The sequence below is a fragment of the Myotis daubentonii genome, chromosome 18 (genome assembly GCF_963259705.1).
Source record: "Myotis daubentonii chromosome 18, mMyoDau2.1, whole genome shotgun sequence".
NCBI lineage: Eukaryota > Metazoa > Chordata > Mammalia > Chiroptera > Vespertilionidae > Myotis > Myotis daubentonii.
The window spans coordinates 29,202,335-29,226,493 of record NC_081857.1 but is presented as its reverse complement, the minus strand read 5'-3'; the positions used below and the strand labels follow the sequence as shown (position 1 = coordinate 29,226,493).

General features: G+C 63.0%; 2 protein-coding genes across 6 annotated transcripts in view; one reads left to right on the top strand and one right to left on the bottom strand.

Annotated features, from left to right (window-relative positions):
* Positions 1 to 389: 389 nt before the first annotated feature.
* On the top strand, positions 390 to 16,053 carry ZBTB7B (zinc finger and BTB domain containing 7B). 5 transcript variants are annotated; one of them, XM_059674358.1, is made up of 4 exons: positions 413 to 467; positions 623 to 723; positions 12,320 to 13,476; positions 13,834 to 16,053. In XM_059674358.1, the coding sequence occupies exons 3-4, from the start codon at positions 12,326 to 12,328 to the stop codon at positions 14,297 to 14,299; spliced, it is 1,617 nt and encodes a 538-aa protein (XP_059530341.1). In that variant the 5' UTR covers positions 413 to 467; positions 623 to 723; positions 12,320 to 12,325; the 3' UTR covers positions 14,300 to 16,053. The 5 variants fall into 5 exon arrangements, with proteins under 5 accessions (XP_059530343.1, XP_059530341.1, XP_059530342.1 ...); XM_059674359.1 differs by having other exon boundaries at positions 432 to 450; XM_059674360.1 differs by lacking the exon at positions 623 to 723 and having other exon boundaries at positions 390 to 467.
* DCST2 (DC-STAMP domain containing 2) overlaps positions 14,606 to 24,159 on the bottom strand; it is an 11,478-nt gene continuing 1,924 nt past the window's right edge. Inside the window, exons 6-15 of the mRNA XM_059675049.1 lie at positions 23,683 to 23,896; positions 23,392 to 23,549; positions 22,545 to 22,709; positions 21,563 to 21,730; positions 21,330 to 21,430; positions 20,298 to 20,428; positions 19,837 to 19,964; positions 19,386 to 19,479; positions 19,141 to 19,281; positions 14,606 to 16,277 (exon numbers count right to left, since the gene is read on the bottom strand). Coding sequence (XP_059531032.1) covers positions 16,253 to 16,277; positions 19,141 to 19,281; positions 19,386 to 19,479; positions 19,837 to 19,964; positions 20,298 to 20,428; positions 21,330 to 21,430; positions 21,563 to 21,730; positions 22,545 to 22,709; positions 23,392 to 23,549; positions 23,683 to 23,896 — 1,325 coding nt within the window. The 3' untranslated portion in view covers positions 14,606 to 16,252. The remainder of the gene's footprint in view (positions 16,278 to 19,140; positions 19,282 to 19,385; positions 19,480 to 19,836; positions 19,965 to 20,297; positions 20,429 to 21,329; positions 21,431 to 21,562; positions 21,731 to 22,544; positions 22,710 to 23,391; positions 23,550 to 23,682; positions 23,897 to 24,159) is intronic.

Genomic DNA, 24,159 nt, shown 5'->3' with positions numbered 1-24,159 from the left:
GGGCCCGGGCGGGGCGGGGCCGCTGCGGAGGGCTGGATGGGGGCCCGGGGCGGAGCTCGCGTTAAGGTGGACTGCGGGAGATAGGGGCTAGAGGGGAGAGAGGGAGAGGGAGAGAGGGAGAGGGAAAGGGACCGTGGCAGGTGAAGGGGGAAAGAGATAGAGAGGAAAGCGGGTGGGAAAAGAGGCGGGTGGGAAAGGCTCGGGGAGCAAAGGAAGAGCGGGGTAGAAGGGAGCGGGGAGGGAGGGACCCATCTGCGCCCTGCAGGGACTGGCTGGACCAAGGGGTTGAAGTTTATGTCCTTATTGGGTGGAGGGAGGGGGGCCTGGGGGGCGGGTGAAAAACCAGGAAGTGACAGAGGGTGTTGCTAAGGGTTGGGGGGGGAGTTTGGGGGGTGGCAGGGGGCGGGGGGAGGGAGGGGAGGGATGGGGGGAAAGCAAGCTGGAGGACAGGTGAGACAGCAGGACAGGTGAGGCGGGCCCTGAGGGGGGGCGGGTGGGAGCCAGGTGAATGTACGGTTCTCGCGACCGAGGGGGGGGCGGGCGGCAGGAGGAGGCCGAGGGCTGCGGAGGAGGAGCCCCCCAGCAGAGCGCGGCGCGCGACTGACCGCGGCCTTCTGACCAGGACCGGAGCAGGGCCCCGAGCCCCCGGGCCTGGCGGGGGACGCGCTTCTCCCCACGCGCTGTGCCTCGGCAGCTCCAGCCAGCGGTCCCCACGGCGGAGAGGTGAGTGAACCCCACTTTTGTCTCCCGGCCCGGGGTCCCCCGGATTCCAAACGACTGCAGTGTCCTTCGTCCGTCCTGTGAGTGGGACCCCCCCACGCACACGCATGCCGGCTAGGTCCCCACCACTCCCCTTCCCAGCGCCTTCCCGGGACCTCGGCTCTTTGGAATGGGTTTTCACTGGGAGGAAAGGTAGAGCAGGCGCTCCGGCCGCTCCCCGCCCGCGGCGGAGGGACCCCAGAAACTTTCTCTGCACTTCGGGGATCAGACAGCCCGGCGGCCCCGGGATGCCGAGAGGGCGAGGCGGCGCCGAGCGCGCCCCCCGTCCCCTTGGCGACTCGAGGGGGAGACCCTCGGCCCCGCGGAGCGGAGGGAATGGAAAGGCTGACGGACTCTAACTAGGACAACACCTCCCCGCCCCCCGCGCCCCCTGGCGCTGTGGGTTGGCCCCGGGCCAGTTGCATGCGGGGTGGGGGCAGCGCCGGAGAGCCGCGGCCCGGCCCGGGGAAAGTTACCAGCCGGACTATTCGGTTTCTTGCGCTTCCAGAGCCGCGCTCCGGGCCCGGGATGGGGGCGCAGCGACAGCCTCCATCGACCCCTCTCTCCGCCGGCCCCCGTCCCACTCCCCCCGCCCGCTGCAGTCCCGCCGCCACCTTTCAAGCCCGCTCGGGCCCCTCGACCCGGAGCGAGGGCGGGTGCCGAGGAGGGGTTCAGTCGCCCGCACCCCGCCGCCCGGCGCACCTGCCCTGCCTGGAGTGGGGGTCGCCACGGCGTGGCGGAGCCCACAGCGCGCGCCGCCGGGAGCGGGCTGCCAGGGGCGGGGGGCGCCGCTTCCATTCCCAGCCTTCCCTCCTCCCACCCCACCCCAAGTCAGCGAGCGACGTGTCCCGGCCAGAGCAGGGGGGGCCGCAGGGGGGGGCGGCGTGGGCAGCGGGTTGTGCCCGGACACGTGCCTGCCCAGGCGCCCCGGCCCAGCCGGTGTTTGGAGAGAGGGCGGGTCCCTGCCCCCCGCCCCGCACAACCCCCACGTATCAAAGGGCGGCTGAGACGTGGTGAGACCTCGGGGCGCCCTGGGAGGGGGGAGCCTGGGTCCGGAGCAGGGGAGGGGCAGAGGAGCTGGTGCGAGCTGACCCACAGGAAACGAGCGCTGCTGACCTAGTTTGGGACACCGGAAGTGGGTGCTGGGGAGAGGGGGAGACCAGCAGGCTGTCCTGGCTTCCGGGCCAGGTGGAGGGCATTCTTGAATTGACCCCCACCCTGATGCCCGAGAGACCCTTAGCTGCAGCTGAGAATGGGAATGAGTCAGCGCAGCTATTTCCCCTTCCCCCAACTTATTTCTGGAGAGGGAGACAGTTCATCGGAGGCAGGGGGAGCCAGACTGGGCAGCGAGGGGTTAAAGCAGGATAGGAACTCTCTGTTCCCTGGGGACGTATGTGTGTGGGGGGGGTGAGGCCTGGAGGATTATGGGGTTGCCTCCTGCTCCCACCCCCCTCCACACACACACCAACTGGTTTGGTCACCCCTGTACCTGCCTGGCACTGCTGGGAGAGCTGGCATGGAGTGGGCATCAGGTTGGGAGTGGAGAGTGGGCACGGGGAGTGTTGTGCTGGTCTGGAGAGGGACATGCTTGTGACCGAGTTTGGGTGGTAGTTCGTGTTCCTCCTTCGGGGTGACTGCGAAGGGCAGGGGGCTCCCTCCGGGGCAGCTGATGAAACAAGAAGAAATCGCTGTCAGTGCCTCCTGGCCTTGGCCCCCGGGACCCAGCTCCCCCAGCGTGCCTCTGTTACATGGTTGCTGTGGGCACCATGCAGCCGGCTGACACCCCCAGACACTGTCCCCTCCCTTGGGTACCACACCTCCCCCAGCCTGAGCACAGGGGTCAGGAAGGGGTTAATGCCACTGGAAAGGGGCTCTGGGGAAGAAAGAAGGCAGTGCCCACTGGGCTCAGGTGTCAAGGAGAGAGGCCTGCTCTGAGGAGGCGCTCTCATCACGGCTGGGCTCCGGCTGATGTGCACCCCAGTGTCCGGGAGACAGGTGCTGACCTCGTCCCCCTTCCCTGTGGTGCCCCCTGGCACCCAGGGCCTTCAACTCCTCCTTGGCCTAGTGCCTGCCCCAGGAGGGCGCGGCGGGCAGCGGGGGCTGGGCTAACAATGCACCATCAGGCCCTTTGTGTGCTTGCACTTGGCACCCTGGGGAAGGGTGGGGGAGGGGGGCCCGGCGAGCACGGGCATGGGGGACCGGGTGCCTCAGAGGGGACAGTGATGGCTGGGGGCAGAGAAGCAGAGAATGAAAGCAGGTGGAGAGGAAGGGGAAGTAGGTCATATAGGGTGCTAGTCCCCCATTCCCAGCCCAGGCTGAGAGCAGCAGCCCCTGCTTCTATGGCTGCCCAGATGGCATTATGCTGCCTGAGGCACAGCCAGGGACTGGGCATCTGGGGTCAGAAGTCACTGCCTAGGGGACTGCTCAGATAGAGGAGGCCTGGCCTGGTACTGCGTCCTCCTGGTGTCTAAGAGACCCAATTCTAACCCAGCGCCGAAGCCCCAGGATGGGTAGTGAGTGGACTCCAGGCCGGGCACTGCCCTCTGATAGAAGCCTCCAGGCCTGCTTCAGGGCTTCCGGCCTCTGGTGTGCTTGGTTCCCTGACCTTCTGCGAGGTGGGACTGCTCCGCACCAGGCCTTGGAGCCCATGCCTGTTTTGGCCTAGGGCTGAAGAGGAGGGTGAGGGAGGAAGGTGGGGACAGATAGGACCCTGGCATGGGGTGTGCCTGCCCTGGCCTCTTCCCCCTCCTTCTGCTGAGTAAACTCGTGAGTAAACTTGACGTTTTGCCCGGACAGTTTGAAGTTGCCTCGCCGCCCCCCCACCCCCAGTCCTGCCAACACACAGGCGGCCAGGCGCCAAGGCGGGCCTGGGGGACTGGGGGGAAGGGGTGAGGACTACTGTAGTCCACCATCAAGGGCTTTGGAAGGGCACGAAAGACCCCCCACCCCCACCCCACCCAGCCAGACCCAGGTCTTGGCGAGTCTTGGCTGGGGCCTGGAAGCGTTTGTCCTAGAGCCTTGAGGAGCCAAGCAAAGTGGTCTCAAAGCAGAGCCTCTGCCACTTCTAACCTCCACTCGCACTGAGGAAAGGCACCTTTAATGCTCACAGGCTTCCTGGCACCGGGGGGAACTCCCCTTGGCAAAGACCACAGGGAGACAGACCAGAGAGGGCTCCCCTCTTCGCTCTCGAGGTGGGTGGGAGGCCGGTGGCCTTGGCATCTCAGCCCTCTCCTCCATGAAGCCTCCCAGCTGCATGGCCTCGGCCCTGAGGGTAGGCCCTGGAGGATAAACAGCATCCTCATCTGCCAGCACAATGCCTTGACTTCACACCTGGGCCTGTCCCCACTCCACCGAACTCCCCTCAGGCCTGTCCCTCATGTCCCCTGGCCCCTTTGTCGGCCTGTTAGTATTCCAGAACCCAATCAGCCTTCAGAGCTTCCCAGCCACCAAATACCTGTGCCAGGTCCAGGGATTGGGGTGCCCCAAACGAGAGAGCGCAGGTGACAGGCAAACGTCGCCAGTGACCCCCTTGCAAACACACCAGTTTGCTGTCACTTGACATTACTAATTCCCCTTCTGCCTCCCCAGGCCACCAGATTGGCATGGGGAAATGCCGTCCCTGTCCCGACCAGGCCTCGGAGTGGGGCTCCACCAAGCCTTGCTTTCGACCTCATGTCTCTGGCTTTGGTTTCCTTCCTGTTTCCATTGCCCCCCCACTCCTCCCCACCCATATGCCCCTTTCAACAGACATCCTCTCTTCCTTCCTTCCTCCTTTCCTCCCCCTTTGCCTGGGAGCAGGGGTTCTCTCCCCCCATCATGGACCTCCCAGCCTTTTATCTCTCCTAAACACAGTCCCCTTGGAGATTAGTGACCAGGTCTTCTGCTCTGCCCTCCCCACCCCATCAGCAGGACTCTGGGGAAGAGAAGAAAGCGCTCAGGGCTTCTCAAGGGAACTACAACTCCCAAGGTGTATGCAAAACAACTGTAGTGCATACTGGGAGTTGTAGTCCTTGATCTCTCAATTGGGTTCAATCTGGAAATGTTTCTGGGTGGAAATACATGCCAGGATTGGGATGAATTGGGACACGGGCACCCTCTGCATTCCCCCTACCTGGTTCTCGTCATCCTATTCCCCTGTGACACCATGTTCCCATGACTGACATCCATCTCCCCTGCTGAGACATGCTACCCATTGTCACCTTAGGACTCCACCCAAGAGATGCCCACACCCTGCCCTGCTGCCCCTGGCAGGGGTGAAATGGAGGGGCCCCGTGGACTCCCTCCCTATCCCCTGCCCTCTAGGCTGGCGCCCTCCTTTATGGGGATCAAAGGGCAGACGGCAGCCCCACCCCGCGCCCTCTTAGGTTTCTGGCATTAAGGCTCTCAGGAATTGCAGGGACTTTGGTGCCCAAGCAAACGCCTGGGCAGGGGGAATGCCGGGAGGCTGGCGCCTGGTGGCAGGCCCCCACCTTGGGGCGCGGAGCCTTCAATAACCGTTCATCAGGCTGTCCTCCTGGGCTACTGCAGGCCTAACCCATGTGCTGCCTCGAGGTTGTTTGAGAACAGGGTCCTGGGTTTTATCTGTAGGACCTAGGGGCCTGGGCCCGCCTAGCTGGCACCAAGGCACAGGGGTGACCCTCCCCCACCCCAGGCCCACAGTTGGCATGGGGCGCTGGGAGCAGGGGGGTAGGAGGGAGAGAGGGCACGACTGCCAGCATCCTGGTGGGTAGGTGCCAACCGGGACGGGAGCTGGTGAGGGGCAGCAGGCCAGCGGCATTGAGCCAGCAGCTGTTGGGGGGAAAGGGGAAGGGATATTTTGGGGGGCATCCACAGGACTTGGGATGGCCTAGCGTGTGGGGGACACTAGGGTGCCCCTCATTCCAGGAATAAGAGACCACTGGTGTTGTTTAAGTGGGACCTTGTGGCCCACCCATGTCTGGGCTCAGAGCCCTCCTGAGTTGCCCCTCAGGCCCAGGCGGGTCCCACCCAACCGGCCAGGGTGGCAGCAGCTTGCTTGCGCAAGGGGTGGGGCTAGGCGCCCTTCCCAGCAGATGCCCCCTTGCAGCTCCTTCCTCTTTCGGTGCCCACAGCTCCCCCCATCTGTCCACCCCCCACCGGCCAGTTCTCTCCCCGTGGTCCCCCTGGCCATTGGGGGCTGGCACAAGTGCTACCCCCTGGCCTGGTTGGCAGGGGCTGGCGCCCGAGCAAGGAACTGTGGTATGTGAGTGGGTTTGGGGTGAGGCATGGGGAGGGCGGGGTGCCGCCTTGCCCAGCCCCTAAGGGCCCCAGCCCAGTATAGGGTGGAGAGAATTCGGCCACCTCCCAAGGGGGCTGAGGGCCCTACTGGGGTCTGGAGGACCTCCTTGTGGTCCCCTATCCCACCACATGCCCCTAGGGGCTGGGACCTGGGCACCTGTCACCCTGGCACTGACTGTCCAAGGTTCCCCTCCTCCCTCTTCTAGCCACAGCCACCTCCTGTCCCCACCCCTCCCTTCTTCCTTCTCCTGGTCCCACCTCCAGCCGCCTCTCCCATTGCTCCTCTTCACCTCTGTCCTCCTGGACTGTCCTAGCTCCTACCTTTCCTCCTGCTCACCTCTTTCCCCCTTTAGGACTAAGGGCAGGCGGGGGTGGGTACAGCTGGGGCTTGGGGCACCACAGGCAGAGACTCTAGGCCCTCTCCCACGCTGCCAGCCCTCTGGTAACCCCTCCCTCCAAGCTGGGGGGAGGGGGGAGAGCACCCAGAGAGTTAAGGCTGTAGGGGGGAGGGGCTGGACCAGGTCGTGGGCGGCCCTTTTGAAGGAGGGAGCTGGAGCGGGGAACAGCCACCCTACCTACCCCCCAGCCTGGCCCTCCCCCACCCCTCCCAACCTGCTCCCCCCCAGGGGCCAAGAGGAGTTGCCGGCAAGGCCCCTCAGCGTTCAGGTGAGTAGGCCCGCGCTGGGAGACCAGGCCCTAGGGGAGGCTCGGAGGCCTAGAATTGGACAAGGGTCAGAGAGGGACTGAAAAACAGGTTTGGAAGAGGGTGTCCGAACTTCTCTGGGGGTTAGGGAGCTGAGGTTCTGAGGAGCTGGCGTTGGGGGGGGGGGGAAGCTTCCGTGTGTTGGGGACCCAGCAGCACCGCCGAGCCAAAGCAGGGGCCTGCGGGAGCCCGGGATTGCTGTGCGGTGCCAGGACGGGAGGTTGGACAGGCTGGCAGGGAGCCGGGCTCCGGGGATCGAGCTGGGGTGTCCTCTGGGGCTGGGGGGCTCAGGTTTCTGCTGTCGGCTTGGCGGGTGTGCGATTACCAGTCGGCTCAGTTACCCAGCCAGAGACACTAGGCTGGGGGGAGGGGGTGGGCACAGGGCAGACCCTGGCACCTTGTGCCATCTCCTCAGGCCCTAAGAGGAGCTGGCACTCTCAGGCGGACCCTGCTGGGAACCCTGATGGCCACGGTCTGTCCAAGGGCGGTTGCCTGGCTCAGGGTGGGCACCCTCTGGGGAAAGTCCAGCAGCTTCAGGGCTGGAAACTCTGACGGGCAGAGAAGCCTAGGTTGTCCTACCCGCCCCCCCACATCCGCTTTCACTGTACCCCCCCACCCATGCTCCCCAACTGGCCCCCCGATTTTGGGTCCTGTGCTTCATCCAGAAGGGAGGCATGGGTGCCCTAACGCGGCCATCCCGGGGCAAGACCAGGCCTTGATTGGGTTCCTCTGTCCCTCTCTCTGCTGAGGCTGCCTGGGGAGAAGGGGAGGGACCCTTGGATAGGGCGAAATAGAGAAAGTGGGAGAGACCTGGGAGAGAGAACTGGGAGGGGAAGGGAGAGGCCTCCAGACTCAGCGGTGGCAGTGGAGGCCGGAGCCGGCACGGGCTGAAGGAAGACAGGAGAATGCGTCATGGAGAGAGGACAAGGGTCGGAGAAGGCACGAAGGGGACAGAACAGGAAGCCAAGAAAAGGGGCCAAGAGTGGAGAGTGGCTGATGGGCAGGGGTCCCCCAAGATAAAGTGGGGAAGGCTGGGGAAGAGGGAGGTACCCCCATCCCTCCCTCCGCCATCTTTTATCTTCCTCATAGTACCCTGATGCGGGCGGAGAGGCGGTGGGCGAGGGCTGGTGTCACGGAAAAGAAAGTGGGAGGGAACACTGAGGTCTCCCTCGAGACAGGAGTTGAAGCCCCAGGAATTGGGGGTTTTGAGGGAGGAGAAGCTTAGCCCCAACAGCACCGGGAAGCCGGCTCCCCTTGCCTCCTTCCCCTTCGTGGCGTGGCTTGCGGTCTCCCTTCCCCGCCTAGGCCCCCAGGAAGTGTGAGTGCTGGGGGTGGTGAGGTTAGGAGGGGGAAGCAGCGTATGGGGGATGGGGAAGTCTTGCACTCGCTTTGGAGGGGCTGGGGTGGCGAAAGAAGGGCTCCAGACATGCCTTGGGCATCCCTGGGCGAAGCCCTTCGAACCCATCGGCGACTCACCTCCGTCCCTCACCCTGCCTCCCCAGCTAGGCGGTCCAGATGGCTTCAGCCCTGGGCCCCAGAGGCCCTGGGAGGGGGTGGGAGACGCTGGGGAAACTAGGATTCCTGGGTCCCTGAGGACTTTGGACTGGCTGTCCTATTTCCCCAACCCTCTGGTCCAGCCACAGGCCAAAGCCCTTGGCTTCGTGCAAACTTAGTTCCAAAAAAGAAAAAAAGAAAAAAAAAAACAGGAAGAGAACCCGAGGCTGGAGTGGGGTGGGAGTTGAGGGATTGCAAGGAGAAAGAAGTGGGGGGGGGGGGGGCCGGCCAAGGTGCCAAGGCCCCGGGAAGAGCCGTAGGTCTCCCCATCACCCCCGACAGGAGGGTGTCACAGCCTGGTCCTCCTCCGCCCTCGCCCCCGGCCGCTGCACCTGGAGAGGCTGACCAGGCTCCTTCGGGCTCCCTGGCAGAGCGGGGAGGTGGGGGCCTGGGAGCCCGCGGAGGGGGGGCTCTGTGTGCCTGTGTCTCGGGCCCATATCTATTTTCTCCGCTGCTAATCCTGGTTCCGCCTGCTGCCCCCCACACTAAGCCTCACTCCCCTAATCCCCAGGGTGCGGGGAAGGGGGGCCAGCTTTACTCAGCTGCCCTGTTCAGGGCCTCGTATCCCAGCTCTTCAGCTGTGCGAGCCAGCAGTGCTGGCCCTGGTGCCCCCATCCCTGCACTGGCCACTGCCCGAGGTCGGCCCTGGAAAGAGCTCTGGCCTCCTTTCCTTCCCAAGCCCTTTCCTTCTCACTGCCCTCTCTCTACCTCGTGGTTCTTGGTGGTGGACGCGCCCTGGCAGCTGCCCCTGGGCACTGAGGGGTAGGCGATAGGGGTTCCTACCTTTCTTGCCCCAAAGTCTTCCCCCCACCAATGATGGGGCAGGCTTGACTCAGGGCCCAGTTTCAAGAGAGCTGCCCACTGGCTTGGCCGGTCTAGCAGGCCTGACAGTGAGGGGAGCCTGGGGGGGTGGCAGGAAAGGGGGGAGTGATGGGGCGGGGCCCCCAGTTCTTCCCCCTACCAGGCAAACAGACCAAACAGACCTCGCCTGGTTCCCTGGCACAGCTGCCCCCCCAACCACCACACGCCCATGCCCACAAGGTCTTAGCAAGAGGGGGCATGCCAGGCTGGGTGGGGATGGGCCGCCCTCTTGGGGCGTCAGGGGGCTGGGCCCTCTGGGATGCAGAGGTGGGAAGGGTGCCCAAGGTGGGGTGGGCATCCTGGCACCAGTGCCCCACCCTGGCAGAAAGAAGGGGGAGGCCTCCACCCCATCTACCCCTCCCAGATGATGGGGCTAGGAGTGCCCCCTTGGCCTGGTTGGCACCAGCATAGTTCCAGGTGGCACCTAAGTTGGCATGGATGCCAGAGCCCTGGGTAAGGACTGGGGGAGTTTCCCAGAAGCTCGAGAACCATATGAATACCTGCCCTTCCCACGTGTGTCTTGTGTCCTCTGCCTCTTCCCTCCTTCATTGCTACCTGGTGGCATGGGCATTGGAGTTGGACCTAAAGGGTTAAATACCCACCCTTGCCCACCCTTACCCACGCCTGGTGCGAACTGTATAGTGTACCAGCCTGAGCTTCTGACCTGACAGCAGGGTCAGCCAGTCAATGCCCCCGCCACACCGAGCTGCCATGGCGACTGGCCTTGGGGTGGGAGAAAGGAGGCGGGCTTCGTTAGCAGCAGGAATGGGTGGGGTGGGGTGGGGTGGGAGGGAGCGAGAGGGATGGGATGAGCCACGTGCCTGTGGGTGTCCAGCTCCCGGCCAATGGACAAGGAGGACAGCCACACCCATCCCCCTCTGGAAGGACAGGATCTGCTTGGGCCCAGGAGGGTGGCCACTGCTGCTTAAGTGGCCGCGGCTGCTTCTGCCCACTGGGTTTTGTTTGTTCCTGAGTCCGGGAGCCATTCGTCACTTGTACTGTTTGTAATGTTCAGGCAGGAGAGCCCAAGGGAACTGGGAGAGCTCCCACAGGGGTTGGCCTAGAGGGAGAGAAGGGATTTGGGGATTTAGGGTGGGAATGGGTGGACTGTTCTAAGGCCACTTAGGTGTGGCTTAGGAGCCAAGATAGACACGTGGGTGCTACCCACTCAAAGCTTCGGCGCAGTTTTGGCATCGCCATGGAGGTGCCAGGCAGGGAGGCAGGCACAGACAATGCAGTTCTTATGTCTTAAAGAGGAAACGTGTGGCCCTTGACTCTACCAACTCCTCCCCCCCAAACACCTTTCCCCATCCCTGGCCCGGGCTGAGCAGCTATTGGGAGTGACATAGGAAAAAGATCATCTAGGTAAGTCCTTCATGCAGCCCAGGAAGCAGGCCTCCCGGGGAAGGGAAGTGACTTGTCCAAGGTCATGTCGCTGGTAGTAACTTGACTCCCTGGGGGTGACTGAGGGAGGGAGCCAGACCTGTCTCCAAGTAGCTTGTGCAGTGGAATCTGCCCTCAGGCCAGGCCTGGCTTCTCCCTCCCAAGGCCAGGGCCTTTATTGAGCCCCTGCTGTGTCAGGCACTGCGCCACACTTGGTCTCATCTAACCTCGTCGCCACCATGCTAGGAGTCACATTATAGATGAGGAAGGAGATTCAGAGATGAAATCACTTGTTGAAGGTCACAGAGCTAATCAGTGCGGAGTGAGGATTCAAACTCAAGCCTGGCTGACTCCAGAGCCCAGCTCTTTCCAGGCCCCAACTCTGTCTTCAGTGGCTCCAGATCCACCCAACGTCAGGGCTGAAGGGCTGAGCCCTCAGGGCTCCCCCTCCCACCCCCTCCCGGTAGAGCTAAGGAGATTAACGCGCGAGGGGAGAAATGACTTGCCCAAGCTCATTCCGCAGCCAGTAGCGGAGCCAAGACCTGAAGCAGATCTCCACACTTCCAGGCCAGACTCCCTCCACCACCCGTTCCCCTACCTGCCCCAGCCTTGGGATTGCTGGCTGCTGACTCTGTCTTCTGTGGCCGTGCCTGGTGGGGGGAAGCCTAGAGGTTGGGAGATGGCCCTCTAGATGTGGGGAGGCTCTGCTGACCGGCCAGAAGGAGAGGGAGAGGTGGTGGTGATGGTGGTGGTGGTAGCAGAGGTGGAGAGGGGTGGGACTGGAACTTGGCCTATTGGCAGTGGGGGAGGGGCGGGGACGATGCTTATCTGCGGGGCAGGAAGCACCGGAGCCAGCGACACCCCAGCAAAGCACTGCTGCTCCTTGGCCCCATGGGGGAGGGAAGGATGTGTGTGTGGGGGGGGGGGGCACGGGATGCTGGGAGCTGTTTTCCTTTTGGCCTTTAGAAGAGGGGACATAGAAGGGGAGATGCATTTTTAGTGGAGGGGGAGGGGAGGAGGAGGAGGGTGTTGGAACGAGGCCTCCCCCTGTGCCTAGTGCTTTACTGTGCACCAGATGCTTTAGGGCCGCACGAGGCCTGCAGAATCGGTGGGTCTGACCCTACCAAGGCACGAGGGGTGAGTTAATTAAATGTTTGACCAAAGATAGCAGGCTACTTTTTCTTAAGTTGATCATTTTGTGTGGCCCTGAGAATGATGTTACAAATATCCAAATGGCCCCTGGCAGAAAAAAGGTTCCCCACCCTGCTTCAGGGAGATAACCAGTTAAAACAACTGGCGGGTCTCCAGCAGACCTTGGTCCAACCTGAATCTCTCGGCTGCTGAAAGGCTCCGTCACACTTTTCCGATGACTGAGGCCGGCGCCACAGCCACCCAGCATCCTTCAGCCACTTCTTCATGAAGCCCGAATCAGGCCCCAGGCCCCCGCTCTCGCACCCAGTGCTTTTCCCGGGGCTGGGGAGTGGGGCAGGTGACGCGGAGGGGTCCCAGGCAGGGGCCCGAAAGTCAGGCCGCTGCTCCCACAGAGGCTGAACCGTGAGCAACACAGACTCCGGGCCCTCCTCCTCTGCTTGAACCCTTGTCCTGCTTCACCTGGGAAGTCACTTCCCCTGCCTGTGCCTCAGTTTCCTTGTCTGTGAAATGGACCGTTGTCCCTCCAGGGATGGTGGGAGGGTATCTGGCACGTAGTACCTGCCAATAAGCCTTGGCTGGTGTTGGGTCTCCTTCCCGGGGTCCCCCAGCAGGGCTGAGCGCTCTTAACCTGCCCTCTCCTTGACCCTGCAGGAGAAGATGGGGAGCCCCGAGGATGACCTCATTGGGATCCCGTTCCCGGACCACAGCAGTGAGCTCCTGAGCTGCCTCAACGAGCAGCGCCAGCTGGGCCACCTGTGCGACCTCACCATCCGGACGCAGGGCCTTGAGTACCGCACCCACCGCGCCGTGCTGGCTGCCTGCAGCCATTACTTCAAGAAGCTCTTCACCGAGGGCGGTGGCGCCGTCATGGGGGCTGGGGGTGGCGGCGGGACAGCCGTGGGGGGAGCAGGGGCAGGCGTGTGCGAGCTGGACTTCGTGGGGCCCGAGGCTCTGGGAGCCCTGCTCGAGTTTGCCTATACAGCCACACTGACCACCAGCAGCGCCAACATGCCGGCTGTGCTGCAGGCCGCCCAGCTGCTGGAGATCCCCTGTGTCATCGCCGCCTGCATGGAGATCCTGCAGGGCAGCGGGCTAGAAGCTCCGAGCCCGGACGAGGACGACTGCGAGCGAGCCCGCCAGTACCTGGAGGCCTTTGCCACGGCCACGGCCTCGGCCTCGGGAGTTCCCAATGGTGGAGACAGCCCTCCACAGGCGCCTCCACCACCGCCCCCTCGGCCTGTCGCCCGCCGTAGCCGCAAGCCCCGCAAAGCTTTCCTGCAGACCAAGGGGACCCGGGCGAACCACCTAGTACCTGAGGTGCCCGCAGTACCCACCCATCCGTTGACCTATGAGGAGGAGGAGGTGGCCGGCAGAGTGGGCAGCAGTGGGGGCAGTGGGCTGGGGGACAGTTACAGTCCTCCCACAGGGACTGCCTCACCCCCAGAGGGGCCCCTGAACTATGAGCCCTTTGAAGGAGAGGAAGAGGAGGAGGAGCTGGTGTACCCCCCGACCTACAGGCTGGCACAGGTCGGGGGGCCCCCGCTCTCCCCAGAGGAGCTGGGCTCGGATGAGGATGCCATCGATCCCGACCTGATGGCCTACCTCAGCTCCCTGCACCAGGATGCCCTGGCACCAGGCCTGGATGGCCAAGACAAACTGGGAGTGCGCAAGCGCCGCTCCCAGATGCCCCAGGAGTGCCCCGTCTGCCACAAGATCATCCACGGGGCAGGCAAACTGCCACGCCACATGAGGACCCACACGGGCGAGAAGCCCTTTGCCTGTGAGGTCTGCGGCGTCCGTTTCACTCGGTGAGCATCCTTGGGGCGAGGGTCCAGCAGGGGGCCATGCCATGGGGGCGGGAGAAAGGAGTCCTGAGCCCTGAAGTGGGGAAGTGGGTGATCCTGGAGGGTCCGGGTGGGGGTGGGGGTGGGGGTGACCAGAATGAGGAGAGAGGCCGGAATAGGAAGACCAGTCAAGAGGGATGGGTGTGGGGCATGAAAGAGGAGGTGGCAGGGCCCAGCCAAGCTGAGACAAAGTCAGCAAGGGGATGCTGGGGCAATAATGGGGGAGCAAATGGTGAGGGCTGGGAGTGGGACAGGGTCTGGGAATCTGGCCAGGACCCCACCCTGAACATCCCCCTTTCTCCTCGCTCCTGCCTGTGCCAGGAATGACAAGTTGAAGATCCACATGCGGAAGCACACTGGGGAGCGCCCCTACTCGTGCCCGCACTGCCCAGCCCGCTTCCTGCACAGCTACGACCTCAAGAACCACATGCACCTGCACACAGGGGACCGGCCCTACGAGTGCCACCTGTGCCACAAGGCTTTCGCCAAGGAGGACCACCTGCAGCGCCACCTCAAGGGCCAGAACTGCCTGGAGGTGCGCACCCGGCGGCGCCGCAAGGACGATGCACCGCCCCACTACCCACCGCCCTCTGCCGCCACGCCGTCCCCCGCGGGCCTCGACCTCTCCAACGGCCACTTGGACACCTTCCGCCTCTCTCTGTCTCGATTCTGGGAGCAGTCGGCCCCCACCGGGCCCCCCGTCTCCACTCCAGGGCCCCCTGATGACGAGGAGGAGGAGGGGGCACCCACCACTCCGCAGGCTGAAGGTGCCATGGAGTCCTCTTAAAGAGGGAGGGGCCGGCTGGAGCAGCACACGCGGGGCCACCCATGCCAAGCAGTGGGAGCCTGCAGGACAGACAGAGCTGGGGTCAGAGCACCGAACCGCCCTGGCGTCAGAACTCATCCCCTTCTCCCCAGAGCCCTGATTCCAGTTCCAAGCTGAGAAGGTTTTGGGGCGAAGGCTCCCCAGATTGGGGTGGTCTCCCAAGGAGTGATCCATATAATCTTATGTATATACTTACAGCTCTCTTGTAAAGGTGGGGTCCCTGTCTCCAGCTGTGCCTGGGGAGTAGAAGCAATAATGTATTTCTGATTTGTGGGGTCCCTCTTCGGCTATGCGGGTTTCTAGGGGGTGGGGGGCTTGGGACCAAAGCCTTGCCCTGCCCCCATGCCCCTTGGGGCTTTGGCTGTGTCAGGGGGTGAAGGACAGCCCCTCCCTTCCTAGACCCCTCCTTCCTGGTTTCTGTTCCCTTTTCCTGACCGTGCAAGGGGGGGCGGCAAAAGCAGGGTAGGTGGGGGAAAGCAAGGTAGAAGCTTGAATGACCGACCGGGGGCGGGGGGGCCTGGGCCTGTAAGGAAGGAGCCATCCCAGTCCCCCTCCGCCCAGCTCCCAGCGCTGAGTCATGGGGTCCTGGAGAAGCAGGGGGCGGGGTGGCCCGATTGGCTCGCCTGCCCCTGGGGGCAGCGGGAGGGGCCCCGCCCAGCCAGGGGTGCTGCTCCGCAGTTCTGCTCAGTCCTCCCCTCCCCTCCCGCGTCCCCGGGCAGGGAATGTCTTGTTCCCGCCGCTCCCTCCCCGGGGCCAGAGGGCAGGGCGGGCCGGGCTGTGTCCTACCCTCTGCTCCTCCCCGCCTCCTCCCCGCCCAGGTGCGGGCCGCTGCCGCCCCTGACTCACGCCGCCCCCGGGCTGGCGCGGCGCTGGGTGTGGGCCGGCGAGGGGCTGGGGAGCCGGGCGGAGAGCGGGCTCGCCGGCGCCACCTGGCGGCCGCGCCCCTCGCGGGCGGGCGCCCCCAGCGGCCACTTGGCCGCCGTCACCTCCACCCGCGCGCGGCTGGGGAGCCGGTCCCCTTCATGGAGGCCCGCAGAGAGCTTCTCGCTGGGCCCCGGGAGCGGGGAAGGAGTCCACGTCCCGGAACCTGGCCAGCCGGGCTCTGCCGAGGTCGAACCCGCCCTCTTCTGTACATAGCCTCTTCTGTTGGTCTTGTCCAGATCTAGTTTCAGATTTTTAACGACCCAATTCCGCCCCCTCCCCTTCCTCGCTGGGTGCTGGACCCCCCGTTGTGGCCTGGGCTCTGCCTTGCACTATAACCCCCACCCCCCACCTCGCGGCCCCTCCCCCTCCTTAAAAGGGGCAGGTTCAGGGGCCCGGTGCTCTCCCTCCCATGCACCCCTATGCCCATTTGCACAGCTGCCCAGGTACCCCCAGTCGTGGGGGGGGAGGGTCACGGGGAGGAGGGTAGTGGGACCAGTCCCTGAATCTATTTAAAAAGTAATGTTGTAATATATTGGGGTAGGGGGAGGTCGGGTTGCTCTGGGCCTCATCTTAGCATTTCAGGTGATAGGGGAGCCCAAGGTTGGGGAGACCTGGGGCCCATCCCTCGGGAGTGAGGACAGTGTGGCCTCCACCCTCCCTCCTTGCTGCTTCTCCACTCAGTGCCTTAGGGGGGGAGGCAACCCCCCTCTCCTGTTCCCTTCCCCTTCCCGTACCCCCCACCTCTGGTGTAAAAGTGACAGGAAGAAACAATAATAATAATTTAAGATTCACATCGTCCACCTTTGGTTCCTTTATTTGGGGGCAGGTGGGAGGGTCAGGAGGTGACGGGGTGGAGAGGCAGGGCCGGAGCTCCAACGCTGGGGAGTGGCCGCTGTGGAGACAGGACCTCGGAGGGGGTCGCCGGGGCTGAGGGCTGGGGAATGCTGGCGATGGGGCCGCAGGTGGGGGCTGCGGCCTGTGCGGCCTCCGTCAAGGTCCCTTCTCATCCGGGTCACTAGTGAGGCGAGGAAGGGCCCCGTCCGTCAGCAACATTCTCACAGGTTCATTCCTGCCCCTGTCCCATCTGTTCAGATGGGCCTCTCGCTAGGCACCAGGCCCCCAGGCACATCAGCCCAGGGCTGTGGACATCTGACTTCAGGCTGATGATGACAGACCAGCGGGCAGTGACTTGCCCAAGGTCACATGTCTGGTGAGGCCAGAACCAGGAAGGACTTGGTGATAATACCTGCTCAGGTGACTCAGCTTTTATATTCCCTGAACTTCTCTTCCCCTTCAACCTCTCCTCTCCACACGGCTCCCAGCCCCTTCACACGGAACGTGCCCGCTGGACATTCCTCCCCAGTGGAGGCTGCGGGCCTCTCAAATCCCACTGGCCAGTGGCGTTCCTGGTTGCCATGGCAGCCACACCACTGGACCTTGGCTGTCTCCCCAGGCCTCCCAGAGGCTCTGCCACACCTTTCCAGGGTCCTGTCTCAGGCGTGTGGCCCAGCAGCCTCCTCATTGGAGGACTCATCCAACTCTGGCCTTTCAATCCTTGTCCTAATGACCTTCCCCTCTGCTCCCACGCAGGCATCCCCCTCAACGTTGGCCGCTCGCTGGAACGATCCCCGATTTCTTCCCTAGCTGCGGCCCATTCTCTCTGTCCCTCCTGGCCACTGTCCCTGCTCTAACGCATCCTGACTTAGACCCTGGACTTCCCCCTGAGGCCCCAGGCCCTCCTCTTCCCCCAGGCCAGTCATCTCAGACACTTACTGAAGAGGCCTGAATTCTCTCCCCATCTAGTACTTCCCCTGACCCGCCCAGAAAAAGCCCTTGAATCCTGTGCATGACTACCACATGTGCCAGGGGGGAACCCACATAACCTCCCTGACCCAGGAGCTCGGTGTGATAGTGTCATCCTGATGCATCAAGGTTGCGGGGTCGATCCCTGCTCAGGGCAAACACAAGAATCCACCAGTGAACGCGTAAATAAGTGGAACAGCAGATTGATGTTTCTCTCTCTCTCTCTCTCTTGCATGCGCTCTCTCTCAAATCAATCAATAAGTTAAAAAACAAAAAACCACAACCAGAGCACAGAGGTCAGTCATCTGGGCCTCGAATGCTGCCTGGAAGTCCCTTAACCTCCCCTCTCAGCTTCTTTGCGCACTCCCGTAGGCAGGTATTTCACCCTCCACCACCTTAAAACCTCTATTCCACGCCTTGGCTCTCAGCAGGCACCCTTGCCTCCTGCTCCCCAGAGAAAGCCAGGCCACCAGGGCACAGCCTATCCGAGGCCACCCGATCCCATCTCCGGCAGCTCTCTCCCTTCACGCTCCTTTTCACCTCCTCAACACGCAGGTCTCCCTATCCTTGGAGAAAGAAGACTGTAGTGTGGGTCCCCTTCAAGCTACTCTCTCACCGTGTGAGGCCGACTCCCCCCTCTTCACCATCAAGCTTCCCTTTTTAAATTACAGCAGTGATATTTTAAAAAAGAATTCTCAAACTTCTTGCAACAATGGTGCGAGGCCTTGAACCCTGTGTCTGAGTCTTCTATACCAGTCACCCCTCAACTCACTATGATCCGGTTTGGGTCTTCCTGGGGCCATTAAAAATGTTTCCACCAGGCACTCCAATAATCCTTCAATCACTGAATTCCATGGCCGGTCTCCAGTCCTCATCCTACGTGACCATCTCAGCATTGGATGTGCTTGGTTCTTATACTCTTGAGCCTTTCTCCTCCTTGGTTTGTGATTGAGCCCCTTGGGGTTCTGTCCCTGTCCCCTTCTCCTCTCCTGCCATGGCCTCTGCCAGGATGGTCTATCTCAGTGGTTGGCAAACTGCGGCTCATGAGCCACATGCGGCTCTTTGGCCCCTTGAATGTGGCTCTTCCACAAAATACCACGTGCGGGCGTGTACATGCAGTGCGATTGAAACTTCGTGGCCCATGCGCAGAAGTCGGTATTTTGTGGAAGAGCCACACTCAAGGGGCCAAAGAGCCACATGTGGCTCGCGAGCCGCAGTTTGCCGACCACTGGTCTAGCTCATCCTTCTTACAGTCAACACCCCCCAAAATGCCCCTGTGGCCCTGAGTCTGGCCCTTTTCCCAGTCTCCTGGGCCTCTCCAGTTAGATTCTCTATAGACACACAAAGGTCTCAAACAGCCCCTTCCTCTTACCCCGGGCCTGCCCCGCCTCTCGCCCTGGCACCTGCCCCGTCCCAGGCATAAACCCCCTTCTCATTTGGCAGCCCAGTCCTGAGGCCACCACCGACTTCTCCTGAACTAAGACAGCCTCCTCTCTGCCTTCTTAGCTTATTGTCCCAAAAGACAAATTAGGACCATGTCACTTCCGGACCAACAATCTTCCCGTCTCTCCCCACCTGGACTTCCCACCTCATCTCCCAGCATTCTCTGAGGTTCCCACCCAGACAGCTCCCGCCCTCCCCTCCCAAGTGCCTCAGGGTCTCCAGGCTCACACAGGTTCCCGCCCCGCAATGCTTTCCTCCGCTCTTCAGCCTAACAAGCCGCAGGGTGCTCCCAGTCCCACCTCTTTCTTCATCTCCTCTCAGAAGCCGTCGTTAATGCACCCCGATTCCAGACGGGTTGTTCCCTGTACTGCCCAGCGCCTGCTTCACTCCTTGCATGGGCTACTCTCCACACCGTTGTCACTTACCTATTAGATTCACTCCCCCCCACCCCCCATCCCCCCATTCAGTGGGCTCCTCCGGGGCGGGGTGCTGACACGGAGCAAGCACTCTGCAAACCTCCATCCCTCCTCGCTTTTCATCTCTGTCTCCAGCTCCAACAGAGGACCAGGCACTCGGGAAGCCATCTGTAAACACGCTCAGGCCTCCCAGGCCCAATCCTGCTTCCTGCTCACCTGAGCTCAGAGCTGGACCCCGACGAGAGGGTCCTGCCCAGCGCTTCTTGGAGCCGCTGCCGCAGTAACCGCTCCTGCGCGGGGTTCTTTCTTCGAGCTGCAGCCAGCCACAGCCGGGGCCCTTCCTCATCGCTGGAGTCCCTGGAGGAGCCTCCCTTGTCAGTGGCCCACAGAGGTCCTGGGGGAGGGGTGGCTGCTCCCACTGCCCCCCAGACTCCCGCCGCCCCATCGCGCGGGGGACTCACAGCTCCAGGTCCAGCTCTCCCTGGTAGGAGAGGGGAGATGCGCACACGGAGCAGGTGCTGTCCAGGAGGCGGAAGCAGGTGGGGCAGAAGAGACCTGGGGCGGCCAGGAGGGGAGGTAAACGTGAGTTGACCCCTCACCCACTCTGCTCCTGGCTTCCTCCCTGCCCCACCACTGGGGGGCGGGGGTGGGAGGGGGAGGCCTTGTCCAGCGGCGCACACTAGGGAATTGCAGTAGTGCCTCTTGCGTATAAATCCTGCTCCCACATGGGGGATTTAAGGCAAACACGGAGAAGGTGAGCTGCTACCTGCGGGTTCTGTGTAAATGAGAAGAACACGCATGGTAATGGAGGGAGGGATGCAAAAGGCGAGGGACAGGCGTCCCTAAGTGAAGGACCACAGTTGATTGTCGTATGCAAATGCAGCGAGTCCCGGCAGCGCCCCAGGAGCTCACCTCGGCAGGCTGGGGTACTGCAGGACACAAAGTTCTCCGTGTCCCCCTCGTCCTGGGGCTGCCCACAGCCCAGGCAGTAGGCCTGCTGCTGCCCAACGTGCTTCATCAATGGAGCCAGACAGAGGCACCTGAGGAGAGGGGTCCCAGACCCTCAGCAGCCCGCCCCCAGCCTAGCCGTGCCCCCCAGCACCGCCCCCGGAACCAAGGGCAGGCCTTCCTGCCGTCTACCCTCCATCCCGCTGGCTGTAGCAGCAACCTGCTTCCTGTCCTCCTCCTCCCTTCGCTCCCCACCTCTAAGGACGTGCATCCCTAATCCTCCCTCTCAGTGCGAGAATGGCATGGGGTGGGCATCCTCCTCAACCAACCCTCCGGACACTGAGGGAGGACAGGGTCCGTTCGGACCTCCGGCTTTTGTTCTGTCCCTCTCTGCCCCGCGCCTATAGGGAGGGCAGTGGGCTCACCGCCTGGCCAGCACCTGCAGGAGGCTCAGCTGGCCCTGGTCCGCTGCCCGCCGCCTCACTGACCGGTGCAGGGCAGCCAGCAGAGAGGTTCGGCGGCTCAGAAGTAAGTTGTAGAGGTAGGAGATCCTCTCCTGGCGGAGGCAGGTCAGGGATGGGGTCCCCTTTACCCAGTTTCACCTGCCTGGCCCGCCCTCTGCACCCACCCCCTCTCCCTCCCTTTGCCTTCCCTCCAACTCCCATGAGTGCCTCTCGGTTTGGCTCCAACGCCCTTTCCTCTGGAAGCCTCTGGGCTCCCCCAGGCAGTCGCCCATCCCTCCCCTGGTTTCCATAGCACTGTATTCACTCCTTAATAAGAACCCTTGTTTACTTGTAATGTCTTGTTAGCAGCCTGTCTCGCCTGCCTGGAGTCTGGGAGCTCCAGACTGTGTCCATTCGCCCTGGCATCCTCGATGCCAGCACAGGGACTGGCATCCAGTAGATGCTCAATAAATGAGGCGTAAACGAATGAGCAAGTGGTGAGTTTCCACTCACACCTCAACAGGCCAACACGCCCCCTTCCCCCACGGTTTCAGCAATACTTGGGCCCTGGCTGGTTTTGCTCAGTGGATAGAGCGTCGGCCTGTGGACCGAAGGGTCCCAGGTTCAATTCCGGTCAAGGGCACATGACCAAGTTGTGGGCTCGATCCCCAGTAGGGGGCATGCAGAAGGCAGCCGGTCAGTGATTCTCTCTCATCACTGATGTTTCTATCTCTCTCTCCCTCTCCCTTCCTCTCTGAAATCAATAAAAAAATATTTAAAAAAACACACAGAACAGTACTTGGGAGGCAAGCTGTCTCAGGAAGCCCTGCCCCAAGAGGCCCTATTTCTCCCAGGCCCTACGGTGTCGGGAGACCTTCAGTCTAGGTAATTTGCTTTGGGGTTCAACCGGAAGAGCGAGGACTGGGGCTGCTGAAGGACTCCAAGCTCCCCAAAACTCAGACAGCCAGATTCGCCCCCTGGGGAGGGGGACAGGGACTGGCTGGGGCCCCTCACCTGCTCCCGGGATGGGTAGTAAGAAGCACAGATGACCCGCCGCAGCCGGCTGACGTAGCTTCCAAACAGGGTGACGAAGAAGCATAGGCCGTACATGATGCCTGGGGGCACAGTGGGCACAGCAGCCACTGCCGGTGGGTGCAGGTGCCAGCCACACCCCCTCCGCAGTCTGCACCCCTCATGCCCTGCGTGGGGCCTACGTCACACCCTGTGCTCAGGGGTGCGGCTGTTACCGATGACGATATAGCCAGTGGTGTTGGGCTCCGAGGGGTGCAGGGCGCAGCGCCGTGACAGGACCGTGACGTTGCCTTGTTGCAGGACGTCGAAGGCCGACACCAGGTCGCGGTAAATGTTCCCGGTATAGCCACTGCCTTCCACAGTGATGGATACCAGCACGGGGCCTGGCACAGAGACCCTGTGTGAGGGGCGCTGGGGCAGCCGCCTGCTCCCCACACCTTCCGGAGGGCAGAGCGGGGCAGGTTGTAGGGACGGCCCAGCACCCTCAGCACCTGGCCTTTGATGCACCTGGCACCTGGCACTGGCTCCCCGGGGCAGAGCTGGCTGGCACTGGTGCCTGGTCTGCCCGCCCAGGCCACCAGATCTGAGGTGACCTTAGCGGTCAGTGAGTCCATCCCCACCCCCACTGCTGCCGATGCATTTGAGTTAAAGCGCCTGCTAAGCGCTGGCCATGTCGTGGGCGCGGACTAAGTGCGTTATTGACTGTCGGTGTTTTTACTTTCGTTGTTGGCCCTCTGGTCACAGCATTAGATTCCTTGTGTGCCATGGCTCTCCACACACTCAGTCAGCCCTCTGCCAGCAGCCAGTGCTCATGGCCTCATTTCCTCCTTAGAGGGACCCAGCCAGGCTGCTGCATTACTGCCTGCTGTGCAGGTGAGGCTGACGCTCTGGGAAGTTAAGCAACTTGCTCACGGTCCCCGCCTCATAAAGAGCGGAGCTGGGATTCGAACCCAGGGCATGTGACTCGGAAACGTGTGAGTTTAACTACTCGGTCATGGTGTAACCTTGACCTGGACACAGGGTTTACCCGGCAGAGGGTAGAGTAGGAAGAGGAGCAAAGTCAGAGGCTGGTGAGTAACAGTGATGACGGGGTGGGGTGGGGGTTGGGGGGGGCTCAGGCAAACCCCCAGGATGGTGGGGAGGATGCAGGAGCCAGCCGAGGGGGCTGAGGGGGGACGGGGAGGTTCAGGCGCTCACTGCGGGCCACCATCTCCCCCTGCAGGTGGTGCCGGGCCAGGTCCAGCACCCAGAAGACCGCGTAGTCCAGGAAGATGAGGAGCAGCGTGATGAGGAGTTGCCGGAGAAGCTGGGAGATCGCCAGGAGGTAGAAAAGCTGCTCCCACCGGGACAGGTAGAGGGAGCCTGGGGAGGGGAGGACGGGTCGGGCGGCTGCCCCCAGCTCCCTCACCCCACAGACTCCAGACCTGGAGGGGCCTCTCTCCTGGGGAGGCCTCCTGCCCTGGAGGGGCTGGAGCCTGTGTGCTCATCTGGAAGGTGTGGTCGCTGCGAGGACCCCTGGGCAGAGGGGGAAGCCCTCTTCCAGGCCAGGAGCGGAGGCCTGATGCTGCACCTGGGCCTGGTGGCCCATTTCCAGTCTCCGGGAACCCTCCTTCCTGGGGAACCCCTGACCCCCATACTCAACTCCCTGCATCACAGAGGGCCCCAAGTTGCATCTCCTCCATATTACCACACTCACACTTCCTGCCCACCCCCAAAGCCTCCCCCCTCACTTTTCTTGCTCCATGTCCGCCCTCCACCCCTCTTCCTCTCTGTCCTGATGGCCAGGCGCTTCTAGAAGCATCTTCTGCCCTCCTCTGTCTGCCTGCTACGAGGAGCCCTCCTTCCCCTCCACACCGAGGGCTCCCCAAGGACAGGGCGGTGTCTCCCCCGAGCCTGAAATTGCCTTAAAGCTCCGGGTTGTCCCTCCTCACTCGGGCCCTGCCCCAAGCCCAGCCTGTGCGTGGGGTTCAAGGTCAGGGCCGTGGGGTTGGGGGGAGCCCTGGCCTTTCTCAGACCCCCGGCCCCTGGTCCTCAAGGCGCTCACCTGGCCGGATATAGTGTCTGGCCTCGTGGGCACTGAGGGGCAGCACGGTGGGCAGCCCCGCCCGGGAGCGCACGGCCTCCATGCGCAGGAACCGGCTGGTGATGTAGATGTTGTCATGGCTGTCCAGGTTCAGGTAACAGTACCGGTAAAACAGGGCCCTGGCGGAGCAGGCGCGAGGGTCCTCAGCACCCCGGATCTGACCCCACAGGCACCACCCCCACACGGGAACCCCCGCCTCCCAGAATGCCAGGCGACTGCCTAGCCCCAGCAGCCCCCACCCCAGCCCCTCACTGGAGGTAGAGCAGCGCAAGCAGCAGCGGCGTGGAGTAGCCCATCAGGGCCAGGGACTCGCGGGCGCGGTGCAGCTTCATGCTGACCGCCTCGTAGAGGTCCAGGGCCACCTGGGACAGGCTCCGGGAGGCATCCAGGTCCACGGAGAAGTAGTGGGTGGCCGTCACGTTGAACTCAAACTCTTGACGCACCCGGTTAATCAACTTCTGCACAGCTGGGGCCCGCCGGTCGGGGAGAGGTGAGCAAGGACAGTGAGGGGGAGACACAGCCTCACCGGAGGGAGGGGCCTGGCACAGCCCAGCGGCCAGAGGGACCAGCGGGGACCCCCAGGGCCTGCACCCACGTGGACTGAGGAAGGGACAGCGCCCCCACAAGCCGTGCTCGACAGGAAGTCAGGCTTTGGTGAGGCTCCTCCCCGTTGCGGGGCCTCGATTTCCTCATCTGCACAGCACAGATACGGCTCCGGGCAGCCCACTG

Excerpts from the sequence above, each read along its gene's own strand:
- ZBTB7B (XM_059674356.1), top strand. The coding sequence starts at position 6,145 with ATGCCCCTAGGGGCTGGGACCTGGGCACCTGTCACCCTGGCACTGACT. Across the intron at positions 6,682-12,319 it reads CAAGGCCCCTCAGCGTTCAG|GAGAAGATGGGGAGCCCCGA; the intron begins GTGAGTAGGCCC and ends TTGACCCTGCAG. Across the intron at positions 13,477-13,833 it reads TGCGGCGTCCGTTTCACTCG|GAATGACAAGTTGAAGATCC; the intron begins GTGAGCATCCTT and ends TGCCTGTGCCAG.